Source organism: Arachis hypogaea, chromosome 7, assembly GCF_003086295.3.
Source record: "Arachis hypogaea cultivar Tifrunner chromosome 7, arahy.Tifrunner.gnm2.J5K5, whole genome shotgun sequence".
NCBI lineage: Eukaryota > Viridiplantae > Streptophyta > Magnoliopsida > Fabales > Fabaceae > Arachis > Arachis hypogaea.
The window spans coordinates 76382230-76395027 of record NC_092042.1 but is presented as its reverse complement, the minus strand read 5'-3'; the positions used below and the strand labels follow the sequence as shown (position 1 = coordinate 76395027).

Sequence of the window (12798 nt, the reverse complement as noted above, 5' to 3'; positions counted from 1 at the left end):
TTAAAAATATATATAATTTTACACTCCCGTCCATAAAAATTAAAATGACATCTCTTCTATATTTATATTCTATTTAAATTCAAATGATGGTTAGCAACTGAAAGTAAAGAGAACCAGAACCAAATAATAACTTAGACTGGTGTCAGCATAGTTTCTTGCCCATCAAGTGTTAATACTTAACAATAATGCTTCACACCAAATGGAGAAAATCGAATGAATATCTCAGTTGCATTCTTTATCAGTGCATATACAAATGCGAACACAGTACAATCATAAACCTCAAGGGATACATATGATATGAGCAATAAAAGAATTCGTGTCATATAGGTGTAACACTAAATGCTCATAATAGAGAACATTAGAAAACTAGAACAAAGGTATAGAAATGAAAACGAAGGAACAATAGCTAACAACGTAGTACTTGTGACCCTCTAAACACAGAAACTAGATGGTACTACCAATGAAATAATGAGTGTTCTATGTGAAAAAATGCAGAGAATAAGCAAGATGATGCTTTAAGCCATGAAGCTGCTTAATTTTTCAAACCAGTTTTCTTGTTTGGCTCGAAGACATATTTGATCAGTGATTCCTTGATGGAAAGCAGTTCTGGGAATTCTTTCTTCAACTTTGATGCGTCCATCTCGTTGTTGCTTCGCGCTGCAACAATCACTTTGGCTTGCTCTTCAAGGGTGAAATTAACCCACTTGAAGTTGGGGTCAATGTAGTCCCTGTACATCTCCAGGATCTCGTTGTGACTCACGGCCCCTGGGTTTGTGAAGTTCCAGATGCCGCTCAGGTTGCGCTTTGCCATCTCGATTGAAATAGGCAGGAGCTCGTCCAGGATAGTCATGCTGTTTGGAATGTTAACCACCTTGTTATAGCGAGAAATCTTGGTAATGAAGTTGCGCGGGTTGCTCAGATCAGAAGAAATGGGCATGCGAACCCTGAGTGTGCATACATTGTCATATTCTTTCAAAAGCTCCTCAACCTGAAGGAAGTTCATACATCACATATCAGGGAAATTATTAATAATAATCAAAAGAGAACAAACTACATCATGAGAGAAGTCTCACCATAGCCTTAGTTTTGGAATAGAAAGAACCAGCAAAATTAGGGGTATCTTCCTCCTTGAAACCTTTGCCAGATCCCAGAGGGTGAGCTTCATCATACTCAAATATGCAACCAGTAGCATAATTTATCATCAAGAGACCATGCTCTCTGCTGACATCAGCCAATGTTAAAGTCCCGGCAACATTGGTGCGGATGGTTTCAGTCTTATGAGTCTCACACCAATCAACATTGGGTCTGCCGGTCACTCCTGCAGCATTGAAAATATGTGTCGGCTTGATATTCTGAATATCAGCAACAAGTGATGAGCGATCCTCTAGGCGCCCTTTTCCATATTCGTACGGAATCCCTTGCTTTTCACACAACTTCCCAAGCAATCCACCTATCCATCCTGTTCTGCCATAGATCAAGAACTTTAGAGCAGGCTTCTGGGGAGTGCCGGTAGCGCTCTTGGTTGGTGGAACCACCATTTTAGTGTTAGTCGAGACATATGATGCAGGCTTTTCCTCTTCCGATCCATCAAAATGTCTCTCCATACCACCAGGCATCATGAGCATCCTTGGATGAGGAAGCAATGCACCACTGACATCACCCCACCAATCAGGATTATTGATGTACCAGTCCATGGTTTTCTTCAACCCCTCTTCCCAAGTGGTCCTCTCGGACCACCCCAAGTCCTTCAGCTTTTGATCATCAAGAAAGTATCTCTGGTCATTGAATGGTCTGTTCTCCACAAATTTTATGCTTGTCTCTGGGTCCATGGAGAATAGTCTGCATATATCTTTGGCTACATCAATAACTCTTCTTTCCTTCTTGGTCCCAATGTTGTAAACATGACCAACTTCTCCCTTGTGAAGGATAACTTCAAAAGCCTCAGCGACATCTTCGCAGTATAAATAGCTCCTCACGTTAGAACCATCTCCATGAATCGGAAGAGGCTTGCCTTGCATGGCCAGGAGGATGAACTTTGGAATTAGCTTCTCAGGAAACTGGTTCGGCCCATAGACATTGTTTCCACGTGTTGTGATCACAGGTAAACCATAGGATCTACCATATGCCATGACAAGCATCTCTGCCCCAGCTTTTGTGGCAGAGTATGGATTTGTAGGAAGCAGCTGAGAAGCCTCATGGTTTCCAACCACGGCATCCTCCTCTGTCTCCCCATAGACCTCATCAGTGCTCACATGGATGAACCTTTTGATCTGACCAGTCACCTTGCAAGCCTCTAACAGGACATGAGTGCCGTAGATGTTGTTCTTGGTGAACTCAAAGCTGTTACCAAAGGAGTTGTCAACATGGGTCTGAGCAGCAAAGTGCATTATCGTGTCAATTGACTCAGTGATGAGAAGGTAGTTGACAAGGTCAGCACTTCCAATATCACCCTTCACAAACTTAAAGTTGGGGCATGACTTTGAAGGAATGAGGTTCTTCAGATTAGAACAGTAATCAAGCTTGTCAAGAACAACAATTTTGTAGTCAGGATACTTCCGAATGAGCCGGTTGGCCACATGAGATGCAATAAATCCAGCTGCCCCAGTAATGAGAATATTCTTTGGGGTATGCGTCGCCATATTGAACACCTACAATCAAAATAAAAGGCAAATCAGAATATAGCAACAATTAGAACAACAAATCCAAATATCATATGCATATATAAAAACATTCTAAAATAAAACTTATTTAACTTTTGAGAAACAATTTAACAAAAACTGTTAAATATATGCAGAAGGCAAAAAATGAGTATGAGGAACTGTTCATTCATATGTAAGTGATCTACAGAATTATAGGTCAAAAGCTCAAGCTGCTACAACGGGCCAAATAGAAAGAACAGAGATTAAGAATAAGACATGTCCCGCCAAGTGGAGTCAGCCACATTAATTAAACAAGCCGTAACAGATGCAACAAATCACATTTTCATGACGGTTGATTCGAACCAAACAGAAGGAATATATCAAAAGCTAGATTTTTCTCTTCCTTGCACTGCATCTAAGCAATAGAAAAAGCACAAAACAAAATATTAAATAATAGGAGACAAATTTAAAAAAATAATAATAATAAAAGAAGTTACTTTAATGGCACAAAACACAGCAAAGTACAACGAATTTATAACATAAGCCAATCGACTTTGCTTCAAAATCACAAATCCAACACAGATCTGAACATTTCACTAGCTTCGGCTCAAGCAATCACGTGGATCAACACACAATAACATAATGTAACAAAAAATGAAGATCATCATCATAATCACCAAGATCACAAGTTAAATCACGTGAATCAAAATTCACCACAGATCCAACAAAACATAGCAACACCCAGCCAGATCACACACACACAAAAAAAACCGTCATTTGCCCAAATTTCAAACCTTTACGAAAAGCACAATCAAAATGGGCAGACAAACTACAATCATAATCATAATAATCACACATTAAAAATGGAAGAGAGAGAGTGGAGAATCAACTTACGAATTGGCGAATGAGGTGAGGAGCGGTGAAGATGGAGAAGAGAGAATTGAAGTAATTGTGAAATAGAGACAGAAAGAGAGAGAGAGAGAGAGAGAGAGAGAGAGAGAGAGAGAGAGAGAGAGAAGAGATGAAAGAAAAGAAAGAAGAACGCGAAGAAGCAGATTCAGATTTGGAGTCTACACACTTTCTATGTATTTATACTTATACGAATACGCGCTTCTCTGTGTTTGTGTTATGATTATGGATCAGCTGTGAGATTGTGCTCAGAAACAGTTAACGGAGGAGAGAGCCAAAGACTTCTTAAATGACGAAATTACCCTCCCATTCTACCCAATTATTGTATGGGACCCACAATCGCTTTTTTCCATTCAATTTTCATTAATTCCTATTTATTTCTCTTAAATCACTATTATTATTATTATTATTATTATTATTATTATTATTATTATTATTAGAGTAAAGTATACTTTTTGTTCTTGAAGTTTGATAAAAATTTAAAAAAAAATTATAAATTTTATTTTATTTTAATTTTGTCCTAAAATTTTTTATTTGTATCAAATATATCCCTAACGACTAATTTTTTAAAAAATTTAAGATCAATTTAACAATAATTTCATAAGAACAACCTTCAACACAAGCAAATCAAGCATAATTTTTATGTATTATTGTTAAATTGGACTTAAATTTTTTAAAAATTTAGCGGTTGAGAGTATATTTGATACAAATCGAAAACTTTTGGGACAAAATTGAAACGAAATAAAACTTAGAGGTATTTTTAAAATTTTTGCCAAATTTCAAAGACAAAAAATGTACTTTATTCTTATTATTATTATTATCTCTTAAACCACTGCTTTTTTCAACAGAAAAAAAATCTCTAATTTTTAAAAATACTATATGTAACAATTTTAATAGAAAAAATAAATTAAATATAATTCTTTTAATTTCATATCAAGTGAATATATTTAAAAAAATTTTATCTTTCATGTAATATCTTTAAATATTTTTAATTACATCATAAAATATTAAAATGATATTTAATCTCATTTATTGAAATCAAAATTATATTGTAAAATCTATTTTATTGCCAATATATCATTATTTCCAATTGATAAATTTGTTCGAATAATGACGGTTAAACAATGGTTATTGGACTAATTTATTTGTGCAGTTAAGAGAAGTACCTTTTTAGAAGAAAAAACAAAACCATAAATAAATAAAAAATATACTTCGATATATTGATAAAATTAATTTTTATTAGAATAAGAAGTAGTTAGTTATTGGGATGACAAATATACAAGTACTTTTTTATGTAAATTACAATTATGGTCATGAGGAAAAAAACTATTTTACCTAAGATGATGTTTGGAAAAAAATATAAAATATGGTTTGCTTATTATATATTACTTATTGGTATATAAATAAAAAAATCACTTAAAATTTTAATAGAATATACTACCTGTGTTATTTTTTGTAATGATATTTTAAAAATAAAGTATTATTTTAGTGCATAATTTTTAAGTTAAATCTTAATTTTATCCATAACATTTAAAATATCATATATTTGTTATAAATATTTTATTTTTTTATTTTAATTATTTTATCAATATTTTTTATTTTAAACAATTTATTTTTTTATTATCATGCATCGTCTTCTAGATAACCACAAAAATGATAATTGTGGTAGTCATAATGGATTTTGATTTTGATTAAATGATAAAAATAAAATGTAATAAAATTTGATTTTATCATTTAATCAAAATCAAAACATTTTTTATAATTATCAAAATCAAAAGAAAAAAAAGATATAATAGAAAAAAAATACTTTTGTAAAAGAATATTTTGATTTTGATTAAATAACAAAAATAAAATAAAATGTATGATGTTTTAAGATAGTGCAATGGAATAGTAACCATAATTTAATCTAATCTCATTTTTAAGATAGAAATTTTTTATTTGTTAATTAATAAATACGTTAAAAATAAATCTTGTTACCTTTTACATAAAAAAATTATTAAATCTTAATTGATACTTTTAGCATGTGTGTTTTTAGGTATAAGTTAGTTAAACATTAATTTTTTAAAAACTTTTCTAGAAATGCAATAAAGTTGTTTATTTCGTACTTCTATTTTTTAAAAAGTACAAACAAATTATTGAAAAATAAAGTAAATACAATTTAAAAAAAAAAGTTGCTTTCTCTAGAAACGTAATAAAAGTAAACACTTATTTTGTTTAAAAAAAATTATCCTAAAAACACAAATAAACGCGCCTATTAATTAGTTACTTCTTTGATTGATTTGGTATCAATATCTAATTGTCACTTATTTCAAATAATTGGATTATAGGATTATTATTCTTGCATTATAAAATTTTTTTTGGGTGAGATTTAATTCTATCCCATTAAATTCTAATTTTATATATGTATATATTATATATTTATATAAAAATATATTTTAAATAGATATTAGACTAAAAATTTTTTATTATATATAAAAAACTTTTAGTAATTAAAAAATTATTAATTGATAATTTAATATTTTTTATATAAAAATCAATTTTATTTTAATTTATTATTAAGTTATATAATATTATTATATTTTTTTAGTAACTTACGGATAAAATTGAGTACTCATAGATTAAGAACAGATAAAATTAAAATTAGGATATTTTTAACCTGCAAATATGATAAAATTGAGTTTATATAAAAATTTTAACTTATATATAAGATTAAAATTAAATCTAAACTCTAATTTATTCTATTCATTGCTACTCCTATTCTTAATTAATGAGATAGAAGAGGCATTTATGAGTATTAGATATAGTAACAGATTATTTATTAGGTTGAAAAATAAAAGAATAATATTATATGTATATTAAAATTAACTACTAAAATTAGTTATTGGTATAAAATATATATTAAAATATAAATAAATAAATTAAATAATACATATATTTATATATAAATATATTAATGACTAATTTTGATATACAAATAATATTTTTGAAAATAAAAAAGGTTATGGCGACTTAGTATTACATGTGACATTTACAATCCTACACATCACACGAGTCAACGTTGGAGGGCTTGAATTTTGAATGTCGATAGTAAAAGGGCAAATTACGAAATCACAAATACTAAATAAATACTTAATTTGTGTATAATTTCTGTTACTATAAATAAGTGTATTTTGAGTAAAATTACTCTCAAATATATCTACTGGAGATAATTCTACTAATTTATCTATTTATTTTATTAAGGCTTAATTTATTTAATAATTTAAAATCTAAAATTTATTTGTTAAATACAAATTTATCTAATTTACACAAGTGACGCAACACACGTTATTATAGACTAACTGGAGATATTAATGTAAGGATGCTAGCTATTTTGTATTTTAAGAATATAATAGTAATAAAAAAATTTGATGTATTTTTTTATGTGAAAAATATAACAAATTATTTTTAAATAAATTTTAATAAAATACCTTTTAATAATTTTAAAATAATTTAATTATTTTATTAATCTTTATAATTTAAAAATTTATAATTAAATTTTTATGCTAAATTAAAATTTTCAATTATATTTTTTGTTTAAAGATACAATTCTTTTTAAAATATTTATTTCAGTATTTGATGATGAATTATAAAATATTTTAAAAATAAATATTTAATTATAAATTTTTATCTATTATAAAAATTTAATTACAAATTTTTAAATTATAAAATTTAATTAAAAATTTGATAAAACTATAAATACTAACAAATTAATTAAACCTTTTAAAATATACTCTTGCAAATTTTAATCAAAATTTACCTGATAAAGGTTGAGGTGAAACACTTGACCGGAACCAGATTCGACGAATACTTACCTGGTTGGCCACATTGGTCCACCGACAAAGAGGGGGAGAAGTTCAATCAATTTCTGCAATTCATACTTTAGGGATCTCAATTTGGGTAGGTAGCACATCTTGATTTAGCGTATACAGTGAGATGGGATATCATTTATTTTACTTCCTTTTTATACTTTTTCTTTGTCTATTTCTTATTGAAATTAATAAGGGCAATATTGTAAACGAATAGCTTCATCTAATAACGGATGAATTATCTTTCTTTGTCCCAAAGATGACAACTCATCCTTATGAAAAGTAGGGGATGTAAGGTGTTCCTTTTCTTATCATACATCTTACTACAATAAAACTCAAAATTAAAATATGCTCTTTATTATTCTAACTAAGGTTTAATTATTATATTCATTCTCTGATTTTATTAAATTTATAATTAAATTTTTATAATTTTTAATTAATTTTTATATTATATTTAGTTTTGTAATTAATGGAATAATTTTTCTAAAACATGCAATAAAATATTTAATTATGTTTATAATTGTAAATACTTTTAATTTACATAAAATATTCTATCAATTCTAACATTTTTATACTGATAAGAATCTAATTATAAAATTAAATATAATATATAAATTTAATTGAAAAAAAAATATATCAACCTAATTACAAATATTTAGTGAAATTATAGATATTAACAGAATAATTAAACTTTTTAATAATGGTATGTTTTATTGGTAAGAAGGAAAAATCACAACACAATTGATCCCTCCAAAAATTAAATACTCAGTACAAAAGCACGCTAAAAATCTTCGGAGAAATTTTTAAAAAATCCAATGATAATAAAATTACCGTCGGATAAAATCTGATGGTATAAATATCGCTAGTAACTATTTACTGATGAATTTTTGAAATCCGATATTAATTACTCTCAGAATCTTCCTACGGTAATTGCTTCTAAAGTCACAATTTTTATGTTATTACCGTTGAAAAATATCCAACGGTAAAATTAGTGCCATTTTAAATTTTTCACTCCTTAATTACTGTCAAAAATTTCTCTCGAAAATTATGACTATAATATTATGTAATAACATAATATTAAAAAATAAATTATTATACTGTTGGATTTATTTTTAATAAAAAGGTTAATTTTTATTTAATATTTTTTAACTATAATTAACATAATTATAACCTATTAAATACTAAATAATATTATAATAACTAACATTCAAATTAAAAATTAATGAAATATAAATATGTTTCATTAAAATAAAAGCTACAATATAATCTCAACGAATAGTATTGTTAAACTACATAAAAAACACTAAATTCTACGAGTTCTCATGATCGTCGTTGTCATTCTCTTCATGATGGTCTCGCTGCTGGTCTTGATGTAGTGGCACTGTAGGTGCCGATGTCTGTGCTAGTGTAAGTGCAGATAAGGACAAGCCGCCTCTAGCACAACTATCCCCCTGCTCGCATCTGTTCATAGTAGATAGCCATCTTACCTTATAGACTCCGTTTTCGCATCCTAAACATCCTTCTCCACATTCATGTGAGGAGCTTGTTGTACCTCTCCTTAGTCAAATGGATCTGCTAATGAAAATTAACGTTATGCGGATCTGCAGGGCAGGTAGCCCAGGTGGAGGAAGCCCTGAAAGCAGACATGCGCAGGTTGCTAACGAAAAATGATCCCATTCTAAAGATGCGGTTCTTCTATGACTTAGATACGGTGTGGTACCCCACGACATTAGAATCCAGCATGGATGTGCTTGAGGCATTGCCGTTATCTGTCGTCTGCTAAGATTGTTGTGTCGCGATCTCAAAGTTCTGAATGTATAAAATCCTAACAATTGAATGTGAATATCAATATATATATATATATATATATATATATATATATATATATATATATATATATATATGAATGATAGTATGTTATAAATTCTATAAAAAGTCGATCACTTACATAAATGTTCACAAATCACTCATAAGAAAACCTTTCCTTGTTTTCCTTGAGCATGTAAGTTTGCTTGAAGACCTCCTGATGCCAAGGCATCTTAGGCTAGTTTCACTAGTCTTTTTCTTTGTTTTTAGTAGGTTTTATGCACTTTCTTACATTATAAGTAAGCAATTGGGTTAGAAATTCATGTATGTCTAGATTCATTCAACCATGGTTAATTTGATGTAATTTCATGAGAATTATGTCATAATTACTTGTATGATAAGAATGATGAGATTTCTTATGACTTTAGCAAGGCTTTGATGCATGTATTGGTTGATTACAGGTGAAGAAATTCATGAAAGGAGGTTGAAGAATGGCCAAGGAAAGGAAGAAGAGGAAGCAACATTGAGAGGGACGAAACAGAAGAGCTTCTGCATAATTTGCTGATGCCCACGTAGGAGGGAACGTTGGTAAGCCAATGTTACCCCCAACGTTGTGCTAAAATGTGCTTTCTGAAAATTGGAAAAAATTGTGGCGACGTGCACGCGTGCTGTACGCGCATGCGTGGATTGGAAATTCTGACAATCCACGCGTGCGTGCTGGAAACGCGTACGCGTAGATGGAGTAACGTTGGACCAACAATGCTGCCTCAAACGTTGGTAGCCAATGTGCGCGATCTGAGTTCCAAAATGTTGCATTTGAAAAAGCGCAACGACACGTACGCGTATACCGCGCGTACGCGCAAGCGTAACTTTTGATGATTCACGCGCACACGCAGGTCACGCGCACGCGTGGATAGGCCAACGTTGGAGGGAACGTACCAGTCCAACGCAGAGGCTAACGTCTTAGAAAATCTTTCAAAAATTGGATTTGGGATATTTGCATTCACGCACACGCGCAGCTTACGCGCACGCATGGATGCGTATTTTGGACCCAAATGCGCAAATGCGCAAGGCACGCGTACGCGTGGGTAGAAGAACATTGGCACTCCAACATTGAGTCAAACGCCAATGACAGCAACCAGAACCCAATTTCTAAGGAAATGTTTGGCCCAACATTTACCCTCCAATGTGGACCCAAATGTGAGCACCAGAACATTGCAATTCAAGCACTCCTCTCCTCGCAACAGTAAGGAAAACCAATTGGAGCAACTTCAACCCAATTCACTTAAGGCCAAAGCCCAATTCAGAGATTTAACATCAGTGGAAGCAAGTGTATAAATAGCTTAGAATTCAAGTTAGTTAAGAGTTGCTGGGAGACTAATACTGTAACTCTGGCAATTTTCCTTTTCGGCAATTCTTTCAATTTTGCAATGTATCTTTCAATTCCAATTTCGATTCTGAGAGCTATGAACAACTAAATCCCTTTCATTAGGTTAGGAAGCTCTATTGTAGTTCAATGGATTAATAATAGTTTTCATCTTCTTCTTCTTTCTTTTCTCTTGATTTTTGTTAGAAAGCTTTCGATCTTAATTCAAGTGGGTAGTTTGTCTTGACAGAGAAGCTACCCATAATTGGAATTCCTCTGATCCTTGAGAGAGGGATGAGGAATTCATGCTAGAAATACTTTCTCACATTGGGTTAGACTAGGGGTTGGATGGATATTGTGACATTTAATCCTACCAATAATTTGATCTATGAATTTGTGTGGTATAATCAGTGACCAAACTTCAACTCTTTCTATGAGCAATTAAATCAAGACATTGGGAAATTGTTCATGCTTAGAGAGATTAGTGATCCAAGATATTGGGATCCAATCATCTAAGATTGCCAAGCAAAGTCAATGAATGCATTGATTGAGGAAGAGATGAAAATGATTTCATCCAGAGAATTCAATATCTCCTGAAACCCAATGAATCCCCAATTCTGATCTCACCCATTCTCTTTACATTCTACCTTTTTAATTTCATGCTTAATCCCCATTCCCATTTAATTACTTGCAATTTAAGTTTCTGCACTTATTATTCTGAAATTTAATTTCTGCCATTTACATTTCTTGCACTTAAGTTCCCTGCCAATTTACATTTTGCAACATCAATTAAATTTCTGATTTCGCTCAACTAGAACAATTCTCCAATTAACATTGATCAACCAACCAATCCCTGTGGAATTTGACCTGTGAGTTTTTACTTGACGATAATCCGGTGCACTTTCCGGTAGAAAATTTGTTGCGAGACAAGTTTTCACAGTATCAAGTTTATGGCGCCGTTTCCGGGGATTGATTTTGTATTGACGATTACTAAATTGGAGGATAACTAGATTGAGCATTTTTCTTTTCTTTTGTTAATTGAGTTTCAATTTCAGATGTTTGATTTTACTTTCTGCAATTGTAGTTGTTTCCCGTTATTTTTCTTATTTCCTTACTTTCCAGTAAGCTAACCCACTAACCATCTGATAAATTACTCTAACCAAGCTAACTATACTCTGTTTAGTGGATTCTGCACTTGCTATTTCTTGTACTTGTTCAATGTATGACAGGTAAAAGAAGGAAAACCTCAACCTCTTTTGATAGTGAATCGGAGAGGACCTTCCTTAGATTAAGGAGGGAAGCAAGAGGAAAGAAGGTTATTGGCGCAGATGAAGAGGAGGAAGACTTGGATATAGACATGGAGGATGATATGGAAAACCATCAGGAAAGAGAGGTAAACAATCATGCCAGAGGAGGTGCAGCTAACCCTGTTGGACAAGAGAGGAGAGTGTTGGGTTCCTATATTAATCCCAATCCTGGGAATTATGGGAGCAGCATTCAAAAGCCAACCATCCATGCTAATAATTTTGAATTGAAGCCTCAGCTCATCACACTCGTAGAAAACAATTGTTCTTTCGGAAGAAGTGCCCAAGAAGACCCTAATCAGTATCTCACTACATTCCTAAGGATCTGTGATACAGTTAAATCTAATGGTGTTCATCCTGACACCTATAGATTGCTACTGTATCCATTCTCCTTTAAGGATAAAGCATCCAAATGGCTATAATCATTTCCCAAAGAAAACTCGACAACCTGGGAAGATGTGGTAAATAGATTCTTAGCAAGGTTCTACCCTCCTCAAAGAGTGAATAGATTGAGAACCGAGGTGCAGACATTCAGACAGTAGGATGGTGAAACCTTATATGAAGCATGGGAAAGATTCAAAGATTTGACAAGGAAATGCCCCCCGGATATGTTTAATGAGTGGGTGCAACTGCACATCTGATCTTTTATGAAGGGCTTTCCTATGAATCAAAGAAAGCTGTGGTGCACGAAAAACAATCTCCGGCAGTTGTCTAAACTCAAACAATCCCCGGCAACGGCGCCAAAAACTTGGTGCACGAAATTGTGATCATCAATGGCGCCATCAACATGGTATGCTCAATTGCAATCTCAACTCTTTATCACAACTTCGCACAACTAACCAGCAAGTGCACTGAGTCGTCCAAGTAATAAACCTTATGCGAGTAAAGGTTGATCCCACGGAGATTGTTGGTATGAAGCAAGCTATGGT

The 12798-nt window shown here is 31.8% G+C and overlaps 1 protein-coding gene and 1 non-coding gene across 3 annotated transcripts; both read right to left on the bottom strand.

Moving 5' to 3' along the window:
• Positions 1-202: 202 nt before the first annotated feature.
• Positions 203-3808, bottom strand: LOC112703524 (trifunctional UDP-glucose 4,6-dehydratase/UDP-4-keto-6-deoxy-D-glucose 3,5-epimerase/UDP-4-keto-L-rhamnose-reductase RHM1). 2 transcript variants are annotated; one of them, XM_072199660.1, is made up of 4 exons: positions 3534-3804; positions 2979-3054; positions 1074-2648; positions 203-988 (listed from the first exon to the last, which is right to left on the bottom strand). In XM_072199660.1, exons 3-4 carry the CDS (start codon positions 2637-2639, stop codon positions 533-535), a joined length of 2022 nt encoding a protein of 673 aa, XP_072055761.1. In that variant the 5' UTR covers positions 2640-2648; positions 2979-3054; positions 3534-3804; the 3' UTR covers positions 203-532. The 2 variants fall into 2 exon arrangements, with proteins under 2 accessions (XP_072055761.1, XP_025610783.1); XM_025754998.3 differs by lacking the exon at positions 2979-3054 and having other exon boundaries at positions 3534-3808.
• An 8567-nt stretch (positions 3809-12375) lies between these two features.
• On the bottom strand, positions 12376-12481 carry LOC112704429 (small nucleolar RNA R71). The gene has a single exon (XR_003155054.1). It is a non-coding gene; the product is annotated as a small nucleolar RNA R71 (small nucleolar RNA).
• Positions 12482-12798: the final 317 nt, after the last annotated feature.